Genomic DNA, 17,132 nt, shown 5'->3' on the forward strand with positions numbered 1-17,132 from the left:
AACATTGATTAATAATCCACTACTTTCTTTACCACATATGCATAGATAAGGAAATACATGGAATAAAACAAATGATAATAAATGTAAATGTATGCAAAAGAAGAACACTTAACAGTGAAGCATCTTCAGTCAAAACATGCAACATGCAGCTATTATCATGTGTTATATCATAGTTAAGTATGTTCTTAACTCTAAAATGCACAGTAGGAATTATAGAAAAAGCAGCATGTTATATATGGCATTCTTTAGCATTGCATAGCACAGGGCTGTACACTTAATTGAAAAGTCCACAGTGTGACAATTCGTTCACATCCTGCAAATGGATTTTTGTGCAGTATTTTCTTGGACAGAATTATTAAACAGCCCAAGTTATAATTTGAACTATTTCACCCAGTCAATTAGATTGTTTCACTATAACTGCCTGTCATGAACAGCCTAATCCTACAGTCTATAAACTGTCATTAATTCTGTCACATTTAATTGAAAATATTATTGTACATATTGCTCCACATAATAAATTTCACTGTTCTTTAAAGTTCAGTTCTTATGTAAGGCTTTTATAACACTGAAAACATGAAATTTGCTTAATGATGCATTAATCAAGTTGATGGGGAAGGAAAGTGCCTTGGGCTATGGACTGGCCCACAGTACAAAACATCTGAGTGTAAAAATGTTGTCTAATATATTACCTTGGTTGAGGAATCTCCCTTGCAGTGTTACAATTTATTTTTTAAATTAATTGTAATTCAAGTCTAACTGATGCTAACATGTTGGAAAATTGTCATTCTTGATACCACTTATGTAGAGCTTCAACAGAAACGCTCACCATAACCCTCAGTCCTAACCCACATTACCAAAACTTAATTTTATCCTATTACAGTTCCTTTGTAATGTTGGACCCCCCAGAGGTGTCTCCACCTTGTTGTGGTGGTAGGGCTTGCATGACTCTGTGACCTGGAGAGCTATACCAGTGGTAGTTTAACTGCTGGTAAGCTCACCCATACCAGAAAGGTCAAAGGGTAGAGTCCAGACTAAGAGAGATACCCTGGTCCTCCAGTTGGGGATTGAGTATGGGGCTAACAACTCATCCTGTAAATAGAATTTTGTTCAGAAACCTAACAACCACCCTTAGATAGGTGGAACATATGAGATATGTACTAAGCCAAGGACAAGGAACAAGGATATTGCGATGGAAACTTGGAATGTACCCAGGATGAGATGGCTAGAGGATGTTGAGAGTGACCTGAAGAAGATGAAGGTGAAAGGATGGAAAGAGAAGATGAGGAATAGAGAGCAGTGGAGACTGGTTGTAGAGGAGGCCAAGGCTCAACCAGGGCTGTAGCACTCAGTGGTAGGTAGGTAGGTGTAATGTTGGTGTTCACCTACAAAACTACCCAGTGTCATTAATTCAGAAGACTGCAAAAAATCTTTACTATCATAGAACCATCAAATCTCACATACTGATATTGTTGTTTGCCTGACGGAACAGCAGTTATAAACAAACTAATTCAATTTAAGTTAGTCCATAATCAATTTTCTGAAAATAAAAAAAGACATAAAAAGGAATTAAATCAGAACTATAAATTATAAATTTAATGAAGTATTCAATAAATGATTATGATTACAGAAAAGTACTCGTATTTCTGCATTCAGAAGTGTAAAGAGACTGTGTCGTATGACATACAGACTGATTCTGAGTTCTGATAGAGCAGTTAAGAAGACTGTTGGAGATGGCTGAAAAGGTAAATTATTTTTTCAGATTCACCACCATTAAGGAGTTACCACATGTTTAGATTAATGTCTCTTTGTATCATTGAGATAGCTGATTTCTACAAAATTAAAACGATTCTTTTAATGCAACATGAAATGTGATCTCCTCATTTATGATTAAAGAAATAAATCAAGCAAATTCTGTTCTTTGCAGCATTTTCCATTGGTCACTTTACTTGAGAGTACCTGTTTCTGCATACATTAAGTTTGCGTGGTGGGGACTTGTTAGCACAATGAATGTTCGAAGTGTCGTCCCTCCCCCTGGACATAACTAGCTGTCTAGGCAAATTTGTAATGCCTGCAGTAGTCACCTGAATATGATAGGGGTGTCATAATACTGAACTTCTGTGGCATAAACTATTTTCCTTCAGGCATCCCCACAAATAAAAATTTGGGGTGGGGGACATAAAGGGAGAACATGAGAGGCTAGGTGATCAGACTTCCACACCCAATCCATCTATCCAAAAAGTCTTTAGTTTCAATAGCTGAATCTGTTATTTGGTCTGTTGTCACAATACTAGTATCCTTATTTCCGTGAGGCATCCAAGAATGGGAAATTAATGCTGATTATGTTTTTCCACTCTGTTCTTTTTATTCTGAACCATCTCTCATTATCCTGCGCATGGAGTTATCCTGAGCATGGAGTAAGGACACTAATACGTAACAAAGAAGGCAACTACTATAATGAATTCATGATGTACAGGATTTTTATTTTTGTACATAAATTTGAAATGTTTTATTTTATTAAACCAAACACAATCATGCACTAAGGAAACTTAACTTTTAACAATCATGATGACAGTGACCAATAAATTAATTGCCTCATATTTATACAGGAAGCTCACCTGGAAATGCAAAATTGATACTTTGATTTAGTCATTTTCAGTGCCTTCCTGAAATTACCACTCATTTTCTGTGCATCATTCATCTTATATGCATATTTGGATTGTCTTGTTGGCTATGTGCTCACTTCTTTCTTAAGTAACAGCCCCTCCAGTTTTTAAGAAAAAATGTGTTCCAGCTCATTACTGACAGTTATAGTTACTGTGTACACATTACTTGAATATTATTTAATACTGCATTAGAAACACATTTATAACACAAACACAGGAGTACATTAATCTTATCATAAAACTGAATTAAAAATATACAAATTCTAAAAGTACTTGAAAGCCTTTAAAGATAACAGGAGTGCAGTAACATTAGATTAAAGCAGCCCTCCATAGTCTAGAGGTAACGTTCCCACCTCATGACTCGTGGTACGCGGGTTCAAACCTGGCAGAGGTAGTGGAATTTTTAAGGGCGGAAAAATTCAGGGAACAAGTCCTCCGGGAGGGACTTTAAGCCGTGGGTCCCGTGTCGTAGCTTTACGGCATGTAAAAGAACCTCATACCTCCAAAGGAGGTCACTGAGCCAAATTCAAGGACGTTTCCCGCCCAACAGTAGTCTTATGCCTCTGATAGATGGGGGAAGCATTATAGATACCGCCAAGCCAGTAGAGGCCGAACTCGCAAGCTCGGTTGGGACTGATGGTACGCACCAGTATTGGTAGGGTATAGAGACTCGTAGAGGGAAGCACAATGGACCAATACTGGTCTAAGTGCATGGGGAAACCCACCCTCTCCAATAACTAACTAACTAACTAACATTAGATTAACCAGACACCCATATTGTTGCTGAAGAACCACAACCAGTATATAAAAAATCATGTTAAATGTGCAGAAACTTAGCAAAACCAAATTAGTGTGATCAGCATTAAAGGAGGTTGGAATTGAGGTTCTCACAGCATTGACTATGAAGTGTTTTGTTTTCTAGGATATTTAATCCACTGAAAGACAGCTGACATTTTGGAAGAACCTATCACTTCCATCTTCAGGGTTGAAGAGTAAGCAAAGCAAGAAGCGGCACCTCATGACTCAAGGTACGCGGGTTCAAAAACCCGGCGGAGGTCGTGGAATTTTTAAGGGCAGAAAAATTCAGGGAACAAGTCCTCCGGGAGGGACTTTAAGCCGTGGGTCCCGTGTCGTAGGTTTAGAACAGATACGNTTCAAATACCCGGCGGAGGTCGTCGAATTTTTAAGGGCGGAAAAATTCAGGGAACAAGTCCTCCAGGTGGGACTTTAAGCCGTGGGTCCCGTGTCGTAGCTTTACGGCATGTAAAAGAACCTCATGTTTCAAGGGGACCACTGAGCCAAATTGATCGGACATTTCTCGCCCAACAGTAGTCTCTAATGCCTCTGATAGATGGAGGAAGCATCGAGAGATACCGCTGAGCCAGTAAGGCCGAACTCGCTGGCTGAGTCAGGACTGATGGCACTCACCAGTATCGATAGGGTATACAGACTGGTAGAATATCACAGAGGGGACGTACAACAGACCACTGGTCGCGGTGCATGGGGAAACCCACCCTTCCAATAATAATAATAATAATACACGGCACAAAATGCATAAGTAATGAAACAGATATTTTTCAAAACTTATATTTCAGTAAACACATTAAAAGCTCTGATTTCATTAAACTGAAGAAAAACATGCACCACAGAAACTTAATTACATTTTTTAAATTGTTACTTTTATTGACATGAATATGGAAGGTATTGGTCACATCATATAAGGGTAGTAAAATATATACTATGGGACATAGACCTGTTGCTAGGCAACAACCATGAAATAAGCAACTATACAACAGCCACTGCTAGGTAATGGCTCCACAAACAAGCATGTTTCTGTGACAACAAGAATACAGCAATAGTGGAAGAGATGTTATCTATGCCGTCTATTCCAAGATGTTATAAGCAAGGCCAGTCAGCTGTTGCAGTCAGAGAGGATGTTACATAAGTACTATGACCACAAGGGTTCAGTTGAATCTCTAATTGTTAGCCTCAAGGGGCCTGGCGCCAAGGCGAACTGCCAGTCACAAAGTGACTTTGGCTCTAATTCTGTTGCAGTCAGTCAGTGAGTGAGAGAACTGCTGTGGTTCAGTTCTTGTTAGAAGCTAGTAGCTGAGGTCAGTGACCGTACAGGAACCCAGAGGAAGGGGAACATATGCCGTTGGGAGCTGCTACCAAGCAATGGCAGTGAAGGCATGACTGTGGACACTAGTGTGTGTGTGTGTGTAAAAGTGACCTGTAAAGTGTAGTCATGTGCTATATCAAAGAGCCAAATAAATCCGGTCATCAAGGCAAAACCCGTCTAGGGACACTCCATAAAATTGTGACAATGTATAAATTTCAAATTTTTCTTAACTCAATGTCAGTCTTACAAAATACTCACATTATATAAGACATAATTACTTGTACCTTTCCTGGGTATATTAGTTCTTTTTCTGTTAACACAGCTGGGAACGGAAACATCACCTAAAACCATAGAAAACGAAAGCTGCACATTCCTCATGCTCATTAAGTAATAATTTAGCTCCATGCTATGCAGACACATGTGAGAGTGAAGGTATAGCTCCATGCATTCTTGATGTCAGCACTAAGAGGGAACTGGGAGATCAGCTTCACACTGCAGCCATTCTACCTCCAGGGAAAGAGCACCTGGCACCCATTAGGCTCATGCTCATTATATGTTGCATTAATCACAGTAAATGCTTACAAACAATGTACTCAAAATATTTCCAGGTTACAAAATCATGTGTGAACTGGCAGAATGTCTGTAGTGGGGCCCATGTAGTGTGAAACCAAGGAATCTGTGAGAACTGGGCTTCCCACTTGAGCGTTACTGCATCATATACTGAGTAGAATTCTTCTAATGAGAGCGAGCAAGTGCCTGTAGCACTTAACTCTTTGAACATCAATACCACATCACGAGGTGCTGTAGACAGAAAAAGAAACTGGCTAATTATACCAGCCAACTTTCATAAAATATCAGTCATATAAATTGCAAAATAAAACAGAGAACCTAACATCATTATGAAATTATGGGATGACTTAGGTATTAGGACAATCATCATGAATTTGGAACAATAAGAAAATAATGTGCTTTTCTGATTAGTTGCTTAAGAACATGTTGTTTATATAAGTTCTATCAGTGCCTATTTTTACAACTCTGTATGATTTCCACCACCAAATAATGAAACAATACGGTGAACTAATCACTTTACTCACATTTCTTTGGTGCATAATACCTCATCAGACCTTCAAATTGCTTAAATCGCATTCTGCATGGGTTCTGTTTAGAAACCAATAGTCTAAAGGCATGCTGACATGCCTTGCGTTTATGGAGTAAAAGTTTCCGGAATTTATCACGTTCAATTCTTGTAAATGTTTCATAGACTACGGCTAGCATCTGTGAAGAGAACAAAGGTAATTACATCTACATATGGAACTGAAAAGAATTTTAATTCATAGTGTCCAGAATTACAAGTGCACTTTTCTAATACCAACCAAGTTCATGAGAACGTACAGCACCGTGCACAGGTAGGAAACAAAAAATATGGAAAACCACTTGGACCTTGAATATGATGGCATCATAACATCTGGAAAACTGAAAATGTATTGTCAATTACTTGTCACATTCAACATGTATATGCTTACACTAATACTGATGGTTCATGACACAAATTCACACTTTTAAAATAGCACATGATACACAGAACATTCTTGTTAAAGACATGGTGGTAAAAGTAGAACAGCATTATCATTTAGTGTTCTTTACAATAAGAATTTCTGTAATTTGCCCTTGTTGTTCTTGTTATTAGTAGTTTTGTTGTTGATTAAATTCTCTTATGCATCAATGTTTCACCCTCAGTGTTAATTTCCATTAGTTTTCTATACAAGAAACTAGCAACTGTGACATTTTCATTATTAATATTAGTCACACTTCATGACTTGGATATTGTCTTCACAGCTAAATCAAGTAGTAAGGCTATTATTTATAATCTGACCTCATCTCCAACACTGACAAGCCACAATGCTGAAGTTTGTATCAGTATGCATATGACAGACATTGCATCTGAAACTATTTTCATTCATTAACTTATGCTGAAGAGTATTTGTATTATGACAGTTTGCTGCTTACTTTGCTGTTGTGAGCAAAACAAACATGCTGACAAAACTGTCATGCAGTGTGGTGAAGTGCTGGTCTCGAGGATCATCTGAGAAAAGGAAGTAACCCAGGAGAGCATAGATTGTCACGAAGAATAAAAGTAATCCCATCATATCCAGAATTGGTGGCAGTGACTGGAAAATTTGTCGTATGAAACGTCTCACACCTCCACAGTGACATGTGTCCACCAAAAAAATGGGACGAAGAGCACGTGTCACACGGAAATGGGATGACTGTCGTACCAATACTGTCACAGCCTCCACAAACATAATGCCAAGAGTTACACACTGCAATGGGGAAAAAACACTGAAAACCAGGAAAAATGATCACCATTCGAATACAGGTTCAACCCAAAAGAAATCCATATGGCAAGGTTTAAACTGCAAAATACAGTTTGGGTCCCCTTACCCCCAGCAAAATACCCTAGGGCAGGTTTCACTCCAAACTGCTCATACCTGATAACATTTGGTTTGCTTTTGGTTGTATTCATAAGATAAGATCTGGTCAGATTAACTATGCTCAGTACATACTCAAACCATATTCTGCACTTTTACCATCTTAACTACCTTGTAGAAGCATGACATATCCAAATTCAGAAAGACAAATTATCTTATTTTATATAAATATAAGAAATAAATTTCATGTCTCTTTCTCTTGTTTGGCTAACAAATAAAAACAGTAAGGAACTAACCTTTATCATAGTTCGTTTGTGTTTCAAAATTGTTTTCCAACCAATCCAACGTAGTTTCAAAGTTAGCTCCACTCCAATGACTGAAAGTGCTAGTAGTTCAATGCTGCCATGTACTCCAACTGGAAGCTAGATTTTGATGACATGTTTCATCATATTCTAAAACATCTCTCTTAACGTAATATAACACATATTATAAAGGGAAGAGAAGACTTACTTTAAATAAGGGAAGGGCTGGTTCTTCAACAAATGCCAGGGCGAGCAATATTAATGACGTTGCCATGTCAAGCCCATAATACCATCGGTTATGGACCAACAAATATGCAGGCAGTGCTTCAGAATTGTGAGGATGTGAATCAAACTTTTCGTTGTTTTCCCCTTCCTGGTGAAAAAACCTCCGTTATGTTTAATAGTTTTACGTATGATAATTATAAATACAGTTCCAACATATTACACGCTACGCACCTCAAGAAATATTGCTGCTTCATGGTAATTCATTTCCCAGTGCTGTTCAGCATCAAAATGTGTATCACCTGGTCCATTCAGTTCGACCGAATTTTCAGCTGATATATCACGATTTAAGCTAGATGTGCTTCCTATCTCATTGGGAAAATCTTCCGCTGTCTGAGAAATCTCATGTTCTGCAAGAAATTCTGTTACTAGCATCGAGTTGTCAAATTGACAGAGGCTTTATAACGTGGATCTCCTGACCAACAGTACAAAGTGCGTAAGATGATAGACAGATAAGACAATTAATATAAATTGATACTCTTGTAACTTACTGAGATTATTAGACTGATATGAACCTTCAATATTATCGATATCATCATTAAATCTACTATAACCATCCGAAGCAGAATTTTCTCCTCTAGCAGAAGCCATTTGTGATGTCACTTTGTCACCAACATTATGAATATGTTATGCAGTGCTGAAAGGCTTAAGATAAGAATGGTTACATTACTATTTGTCTTAATCTATTAAGTCAGTTCTGCATGCACTGCACATTCAGATCTTGTTATCATATTTATTCAGTTTAGAACTTAAACAACTATTACATCGTACGCTCACGTTTTCCAGACTGAGAGTTGTGCGAAACTAGCGACGTCAGTGGTATGGATTGAATTTAGTCACAACGTTTAGAGCAGTTTTGAGGACTGTTAAGTGGTGAGAGTATTTGTGGTCGTGTAGTGTCGTTTTAATATCGTGGTAATCCTTGGACATCAAGTGTTGGAATTGCACGATAGTAATTTTATTATGTTATGAGAATTAAATGTTTTCCATTAATATATACACGTTGCTGCTAGATGATAATTTTGTTTCCAAAATCGTGTTTGTTACGGCATGCTAACGTGTTAGATTGCTGTTACATTCTGTGAAATTTGCATTTTTAGATGTCGGACACTGCACCTAACGTTGACGCTAAGCCTTCGCCAGCAGCGTCTAAAGCTCCAGCCAAGGGAGGAGCTGAAAAGAAGAAGCCTGGTAAACCTAGGAACTACGATCTAGGGAATGGCGTTTACAGATTCAGTCGTAGTCGCATGTACCATAAGAAGGCGTTGTACAAGTTTATTGGCAAGAAGACTGAAAAAAAGGTGCAGTGTATTAAAGTAGAATAGTGTTAGAATTAGATTTATAGTCTCATCATGTTACTGTAATAGGGTGTTAGTGTCGGATAACCAGTTGATATGGGACCGTGTTTTTCCCGAACCACTTTGGCCCGCCCGAAAACAGTGGTCGTATAGGTTTAGATGTCCCATCAGTTTGTAACCGTTTATATGATGGGATACACCACTTACCTCAAAGGGTTTTGATGAGCGCTAAATTACACTTTCAGATAAGTATGTTTTCAGCAACATTTGATTGCTAAGTACAGTTATCTGTATTAACTGTAAGCAGAATATTGTAGCATGTAGACCCATTGCTAAGTAATGACTGTAAACAACGACTGCAGGATAAGTAAATGTGTGACATGAAATTAGCTCAAGGAGCTAATGGAGATCTATTTTGAATAATGGTTCCACGTGAAGTCCTTGTGTCGTCTTAGTACAGTCCAATTTGTGCTGTGATGTCCCCAATATCTTTTTAGAGTATACTGAGAAGTGAAGATACTTTCCTGTTTGTTTAATCGTTATATTTGCATATTCTAATTGCCAGTTTATCTAGTATTTATTGATATGTATGAAAGGTACATATTCCTCACATCCACATATGCAATATGCTTAATTATTTGTGTGTAATATATAGTACACCTTCCCACACAGTTCATTGCTTCCCTCATAGACTCCTGGCCAGCAGTATCCAGTTCATATGTTTGCCTGAGTGCTGCCAGGTAATCCTGATATAAGTCTATAACTACTTAACAAAAACAATTGTAAGGAGTTGTTCAGATTATTAAGAGGTGCTGAAGATAGTGTGCCTATACATGCAAAGAGTCTGTACATTTAGATTGGCATAAAAATTATAAATGAATAATTTCTACAGTTTCCAGATCCACCTTTTCTTTTTGTCTCTGTGTTCATTTTGTACAAAACATGTTTACAAGACATTTTCATTGTTACTGGTACAATAAATATAAGAACTGTTTATGTAGTTTGTACAGTAATTTTGTGTTATCTGGAAACCATAATTTTTTGAGTGTTACTATAGTTTTTATCAGCATGTATCAAGGTTTACATTGTGTGACATTAATTTATGTTCACATTCTTGTTATTTTTGCTCTTCCATCTACTTGTCTATAACCTGAACTTGAAGGATGGATTTTCTCATATCCATCTGTTAGATTATTAATATATAACATGATGTGCATACTGGTCTCATTAATTTTACTGACCTTTATTACATGTATAAAACTATAATTTTGCCTGTGGTTCTGTATGGGTGTGAAACTTGGTCTCTGGCATTAAGGGAGGAACACAGACTGAGGGTGTTTGAGAACAGGGTGTTGAAGAGAATATTTGGACCAAAGAGAGATTAAGTCACAGGAGGTTGGAGAAAACTGCACAATGAGGAGCTTCATAACTTGTACTCTTCTCAAAGTATACTTAGAATGATCAAGTCGAGGAGGATGAGGTGAGCAGGTCATGTAGCACGAATGGGGGAGATGAATGCATGTAGGATATTGGTGGGAAAGCCAGAAGGGAAAAGACCAAGGGGTAGGTGGGTGGACAATATTAGAATGGATCTAAGAGCAATAAAATGGGATGGTATGGATTGGATATATCTGGCTCAGGATAGGGACCAGTGGAGGGCTCTTGTGAACATGGTGATGAACCTTCAGGTTCCATAAAATGCTAGGAAATTCTTGAGTAGCTGCAGAATTGGCGGTTCCTCAAGAAGGGCTCAGCTCCATGAGTAAGTAAGTAAGTAAGTAATGTTACATACTGATTGTCTTGCAACAGGTTAAACCCGTGAAACCATTAACAATAGAGAAGAAGATCGGTGGTGAGAAAAATGGAGAAACGCGAATAGTTCTGCTTAGAAAGAGGAGAAATTACTATCCTACTGCTGATAAGTATGAAGTGGACATATGTCTGTAAAATGAGTCTGACGCTTTTATGGTTTATTTGCTCAATATGTCAGTTGTTTAGTTTTAGTGGATGCTTTGGGTACCAGTTATTGATAACAAAAGTCCTGACATACTTTGATGCATTCGTTGTCATTTCGTCACTACCACTGAGGTACCCTTAGTGTTATAACAATTTTTGTGTCTAAATGTTTTGATTACTTCGCAGAATGCTTGGTATTTACACTTTTTGTTGAGGGAGATAAAACATTGTTATTGTTTTCCTTAGGATTAAGCCTCACCATAGCAAGAAGTTGTTCTCGCAGCATAAACGTTACACGCGACCAACATTGACTCCAGGAACTATTTGCATACTTCTTGCAGGACCTCATAAAGGCAAGCGTGTTGTGCTTCTCAAAGTACTTGCTTCTGGATTACTGCTTGTTACAGGTATATATACGTTTCTTTGATTTGTTGAAGTTTAAACATTGCATTTATGGTACAATACTTGTTTCATTAACATTACTAAACCAAAGACAGACCATAGCAAATTCCACCCTTTGTCTTATAATTTAGTCCATACAAAATATACTCTTTGACATACCATCTATTTTTGTAGTACACCAGCCATAGTAGATACAGAAGTTTGTGTGTCCATCCATGTTTGCAGTAACTTGTTTTCAGTACTGCTCTTAATATATTTCAGGACCCTTCAAGATCAATGCGTGTCCTTTGCGTCGCATAAGCCAAAACTTTGTGATTGCCACCAGCACAAAGTTGGATATTTCAGGTGTGAAGTTGCCAGACACCATAAATGACAAGTACTTCAGAAGAAATAGGCAGAAGCGTGCAAAGAAAGCAGAAGGTGACATCTTCAACACCAAAAAGGAGGTTAGAAAAGGAAGATATTGCAAACAGTTTGCTTTTTTCCCCATCTTTGTTATAAGTTCTGATCATTTGGGAGGGACTATTGTTCACTGGTTGTGAGTTATAATTGTAATGACAATAGGGCTTTGCTCTCTAATGAGATTGGTGTAGGAAACTGCCATTATTTTCATTTTAGGTAGTTAATTCATACTGATCTGTAAACATATCTTCAGAAGTGTGAAAATGTTTGTATTAATTCTGCCCCTCCTGCAAAAATGTGCACATAGCTTTCAGGGTAACGTCTAATATTTTGTAGAAGTACCGTCACGTCGTGCTCAGGTTAACCTTTCTGTGCCAGGAGGCATTTAAATCGCTACTAAACTCCAATGCTGGTGGCTATTAACTAATTAAATTGGAGAATGCAGCACTTAACTTAAAGCGTAATAAACGGGGGAAAACTGGAGTTTTGTTTTTCAGATTTTCACACAACATCCAGAGAAGTATATAGAATTAGAGTATTAATCCACACTACTTTAAAATTATTTTGGGGCCAGTAAGCATATAAAAATTATGAACAATAGTATCCTCCCAAACGAATTCTTGATTTGCACTGTCATCTTCATCGCTGCCCTCATTTCCAACAGCATCAATCAAAGCACGATCATTTAACTCGTTTTCAGTATCAAAATCCGAATCTGACAGACTTTGTTCGGAATCACTTTCAAGCAAACACTGTAAGTCCTCATCACTCAACACAGCTGAACGTCTGTTGCTTGTCCCAGCCATCACTGGTACATGCAAACTGCATTAGCTATTTGTGGAACAAAGGGAACCTCAAGGAATGCAAACAAGGCATTTGTTTATCATATCCAACAGCAGTCATATGAGAGGTCAGCGTCACGTATCTTTCTTGTCGTTAGGTTGTACACATGGTTTCTCATTCCCTTCAGTAGGCAGCACTCGTCACTGGCTGAACGTAAATTGATTTTGCTTCGACCAACATACAGGGAGATCACAGACTAACAACCTAGCATATTTAGTTCTTAACTACTCCAAGAGCAACCTAGCGTATTTAGTTCTTAACTACCCCAAGAGGTGGAGATAGATTTGTATGGCAATACTGCATCCTACGTGGTGAGCTACAAAACTTCTTCAGAGATTTCAATGTAAAAAAAACCCAGGAAGTTCAAAGTCGGATAACAAATATACGAAATGATAGACAGAAATTTCCTCTTTAATTTCTTACCAAAAGAATTACTTTACATGAAAAGCAACAGTTCAAAATAAGAGCTGAAACTTAGCAATGCACAAGCAGCCTCTGTAGTCTAGGGGTAATGTTCCCACCTCATGACTCAAGGTACGCGGGTTCAAACCCAGCGGAGGTCGTGGAATTTTTAAGGGCGGAAAAATTCAAGGAAGAAGTCCTCCGGGAGGGACTTTAAGCCGTGGGTCCCGTGTTGTAGATTTACGGCACGTAAAAGATCCTCATGTCTGTAGGAGACCTCTGAGCAAAATTAGGCAACAATTTCCCGTCCAAGTAGTTTCCAATGCCTCTGGTAGATGGGGGATATATCGGGTACGGACGGCTGACCTCGTTGGCTGAACGGGGCTGAAAACACACAACAGTACCAGTAGGGTATGGCGACAGTAGAAATTAAAGGGGGGCGCACAGTGAACCAGTAACTAGTCTTAAGTGCATGGGGAAACCCACCCCCTCTAGTAATAATAAAATAGCACTGCACAAGACATACGACAACGTCGCCCGGCAAGATGTGGCATTTAAAAGCAGACATGCTATGTACGTCGCCCGCCGTTTAAAGGTTAAGAATGTGTGCAGCTGTGCCTCCACCCCCCCACCCCCCAGCCTTCATCTCCTTGGCATGGTGATTAATGATGCATAAGGGCTACTTTAGTGTACTACTGTTCATGTAGTTAAAAATATTTTTTTTATTTCTCTGAAGGTTCCTGTTTAATGTAATGATAGCTTAAACCAATGATCCATCCCAAAGAATAGTTGTGCAGAGAACTTAATTAAAGATATCTCAATGTTTTAATTCAGTAGCATTATTATTAATTTAGGAACCAGTTTTAAAATTATTCTGTATACGAAAGTATCGGCAGTATTAACTAGTTCATCTTTAAGCAGTCACAACAAAGTGGCTTAACTGAACATGGAGCTGGGAAATAATTTGTCCATTATGCCACAATATTTATCCACAAATAAGTTCCATCCTGATGTTTATTCTGCTGAGTATTTGATATATTTTTATTTTTCACGCTTGAGAATGAGGGGGCATGCAGTAGCATAGTTGGTTGAGGCACTATGCTACAAGCTGGAAGGTGACAGGTTAAGATCCTAATGAGGTCATTGGATTTTTCAGTTGACCTAATCCTTTCAGCTACAGCTGTGGTCCTTGGGTCAACTCAGTCACTAACAGAAATGTGTACCAGGAATCTTCTTGGGGTTTAAAGGGCGGCAGGCGTGTAAGGCTGACATCTCATTGCCATCTGTGAGCCACTTGTCTAGGGAAGTCTCGACGTCTCACAGACCTGTGGGCGTTCATGGCCTGATAAGAAGGATAGCTTTACCTTTTTACACTTGAGAATGAATTGAATAGTGTTAGGTTTCTTGTTCAAATTATATATATATATGATTTGCATAAGAACATTGAGCTGCAGAATCGACAGCATCTCAAGAAGAGCTCAGCTCCATGAAGTTAGTTATAAGACCATTGAGAAACCTGCCTTATCTATCATGATCTATCGTAAATTTGTTTCATTGTCACTTCTTTGGTCTCCTTGAATTCATGAACCATAAAACGGTTGCTCTCTTTGGGAGTGTGACTGTAGAATCAGAAGTTTTCAAATGTTTTGAAGGAACATGCCAGCACCATCTTCAGGGTCAAAGAATAAGCCAATCAATGTTTCTCTGAAATGTTGGTTGACTTCCAGCAGATTACATGGCATCATAACCCACAAGATAGAACTGTCTGGTGCCTCCATCATCCGGGTTGAAGAGTAAGCCAAGTAGGTGGCAAGCAGAGCAAATCTTGTGTAGAAAATTGGGTTCAGACAGGCCTGTAAAGGAGCTCTGGGAGAACCAATGGAAGCAGAGGGAGGTGAAACTAGTGTGGACCTGAAGCACATCATATTTGCTAGGTAGAGAAACTGGAGAAAGGTAGCATGAGTGAGCTATAGTCAAGTGGCAGGGGAAGGAGAGTTCATGTTGAAGAAACTGGTCTGGAAAGAGCAGTAAGGAGGCTCAGGCAGTTGGGTGCCATGAAAATGCACAGTCCATGTCTGAATGCCTGGTGGATAACCCCTTAATGAGAAATCATGTGAAAGAGGCTTCCTATCTTTTATGGAGTAGATGAGAGGTTTCCATAACTTCCTAGCCAGAAGCTTCCTCTTTGTTTATGTTGTTGGGGTGGAGCTAAATCTTAATCAAGTGAATCAACCCTGAAGATGGAGGCTGAGCTGGGGCATCACATCCCAGAAGATAGTAATCTTAATAGTGAATACTGTGAGAACTTCATATCCAACATTAACTGTATATTTCAAAGCCTGTATATTTTTAACAGCAAGAATCCTGTTTTATTTCTGAACGAACTAATGTCCACTGTCCTCCTAATGCCTTCTTTTGCATCAGTATTTCTAAATCGTCCAGAATTACATCACTCCAAGCGTTTGTTTTATCACACCCCATTATTCTTCCTTGTAATGCCCTTCATCCTATCTTACACCATTGTACCCTTTATCTAACTTTGTTTGTATGTAATTCTGTGTATACCGTCTTCTCATAGTTGATCCATAAACTGTTATACAGTATTAACTGAATTTCTTGGCCACATCATATTTTCCGTATTGCCTTTTTTTATAATACAGCTTTTACATATTGTTGCCCAGATTGTTGTTGCTCCTTCTGTTCTCCCAAATATCCCCCAGGTCCCAACCTTATCAATTTCTGTTTAATTCTGTTCATCACAGTGTTTCCCCTATCCTTCCTTTGCTGTTGTGTCTGCAAACAGTTTTGTCTCGTGTGTTCCTAACAAATGTAACCAGTATTTCATTACTCCTTCCTGTTTGCCCTCCCCAAATTCTACACACAAGCACCATCTGTTGACATCCATTTGAGCAGTGATATACATGTAGGCTCATCAGTTTAGTGCCCTATTTTGAAGTATTGAGAAAGAAGGTGGCCAGTTTTTCAATTACCTGCCATTTCATAATTTTATACATTAGCATTGCTTGTGCCTTTAATATATTATACATTAATTATGAACATTATTACTTCTGTGTCCTGTAGGCATATAAGCCATCAGATCAACGAAAGGCAGACCAGCAGGCGGTTGACAAACAGATCATTGAGGTGATCAGGAAACACCCAGAGAAGAAGCATATTTTTGCTTACTTTTCGGCAATGTTTGGACTTCGCAGCAGCCAGTATCCACATCGGATGAAATTCTAAGATGAAATTTTGTGTGATCCCTATTCTGTTTCAACGTTGCATAGATTAAATTTTGGGGAAAACAAAAATTGTGTTTTTATTATTACCTATGACAATTTTACAATTTAATCCATAAACTGAGGCAGCAGTTGAGTCTGTCATGTCATAAATTGCAAAATTTGGTAGAAGAGAGTGTGGTAGTGAACATGTTACTTTACCCAGAAAGAAATTGTTGCACACTAGTACATGGTGATGAATGTGGAGCAGTCAGAATGAGAATTGGCAGGGGAAAACCAAAGTACTCTGAGAAAACCTGTATTAATGCCACTTTGTCCACCATGAATCCCACCTGACCTGACCTGACCTGACCTGAGGTCAAACCCAGGCTGCCACAGTGAGAGAGCAATAACAGTGCCTTGATTCTGGTTGTTACTAAATTATTAATCTCTGGCATGATACAGCTGCTGTTTACCTTTTTAAGAATATTTTCTGCGGGACAGTCTTGCCTGTGTGAACAAGGTGGTATATTTCTTAATTGGGTCAACACAATGTAAGAACAAAAATTCATGAATTTGACATTACATGAAAACTGTGGTTTTAGTTGAATGTCAGTTATTTTCCACTTGTCATGGCAATAGTGCATGTGATGCCATACAAGGTACTATAAAGAGTCTGGCAGCTACAAACCCTGATTCCAAGACATTCATTTTGGCACAAACCAACTTGCAAAGCATGAAATTTGAGTTTGTTGAATTGGATTTCATAGAAAAATGTTTGGGGAGCATAGGTTCCCGGGATTAACGTTAAAA

At 38.5% G+C, this 17,132-nt stretch overlaps 2 protein-coding genes across 5 annotated transcripts in view; one reads left to right on the forward strand and one right to left on the reverse strand.

Annotated features, from left to right (window-relative positions):
* LOC111871863 (two pore calcium channel protein 1) overlaps positions 1–8,649 on the reverse strand; it is a 20,812-nt gene extending 12,163 nt beyond the window's left edge. The window contains exons 1-9 of the mRNA XM_023865240.2: positions 8,563–8,649; positions 8,290–8,443; positions 7,973–8,148; positions 7,725–7,889; positions 7,511–7,636; positions 6,793–7,106; positions 6,159–6,258; positions 5,880–6,060; positions 5,368–5,586 (exon numbers count right to left, since the gene is read on the reverse strand). Of these exons, the coding sequence (XP_023721008.1) occupies positions 5,368–5,586; positions 5,880–6,060; positions 6,159–6,258; positions 6,793–7,106; positions 7,511–7,636; positions 7,725–7,889; positions 7,973–8,148; positions 8,290–8,389 (1,381 nt within the window). The 5' untranslated portion in view covers positions 8,390–8,443; positions 8,563–8,649. The remainder of the gene's footprint in view (positions 1–5,367; positions 5,587–5,879; positions 6,061–6,158; positions 6,259–6,792; positions 7,107–7,510; positions 7,637–7,724; positions 7,890–7,972; positions 8,149–8,289; positions 8,444–8,562) is intronic.
* LOC111871864 (60S ribosomal protein L6) lies at positions 8,603–16,412 on the forward strand. 4 transcript variants are annotated; one of them, XM_023865244.2, is made up of 6 exons: positions 8,603–8,671; positions 8,899–9,099; positions 10,906–11,018; positions 11,299–11,459; positions 11,716–11,900; positions 16,183–16,412. In XM_023865244.2, the coding sequence occupies exons 2-6, from the start codon at positions 8,899–8,901 to the stop codon at positions 16,342–16,344; spliced, it is 822 nt and encodes a 273-aa protein (XP_023721012.1). In that variant the 5' UTR covers positions 8,603–8,671; the 3' UTR covers positions 16,345–16,412. The 4 variants fall into 4 exon arrangements, with proteins under 4 accessions (XP_023721012.1, XP_023721011.1, XP_023721010.1 ...); XM_023865243.2 differs by having other exon boundaries at positions 8,636–8,713; XM_023865242.2 differs by having other exon boundaries at positions 8,647–8,750.
* Positions 16,413–17,132: the final 720 nt, after the last annotated feature.

This window comes from Cryptotermes secundus, unplaced genomic scaffold (genome assembly GCF_002891405.2).
Source record: "Cryptotermes secundus unplaced genomic scaffold, Csec_1.0 scaffold1350, whole genome shotgun sequence".
Lineage (NCBI taxonomy): Eukaryota > Metazoa > Arthropoda > Insecta > Blattodea > Kalotermitidae > Cryptotermes > Cryptotermes secundus.

Bases quoted from the DNA above. Each gene is read 5' to 3' on its own strand.
- LOC111871864 (XM_023865244.2), top strand. From the start codon at position 8,899: ATGTCGGACACTGCACCTAACGTTGACGCTAAGCCTTCGCCAGCAGCG. The intron at 11,460-11,715 runs GTATATATACGT...AATATATTTCAG, and splicing joins TGGATTACTGCTTGTTACAG to GACCCTTCAAGATCAATGCG. The intron at 11,901-16,182 runs GTTAGAAAAGGA...TGTGTCCTGTAG, and splicing joins TCTTCAACACCAAAAAGGAG to GCATATAAGCCATCAGATCA.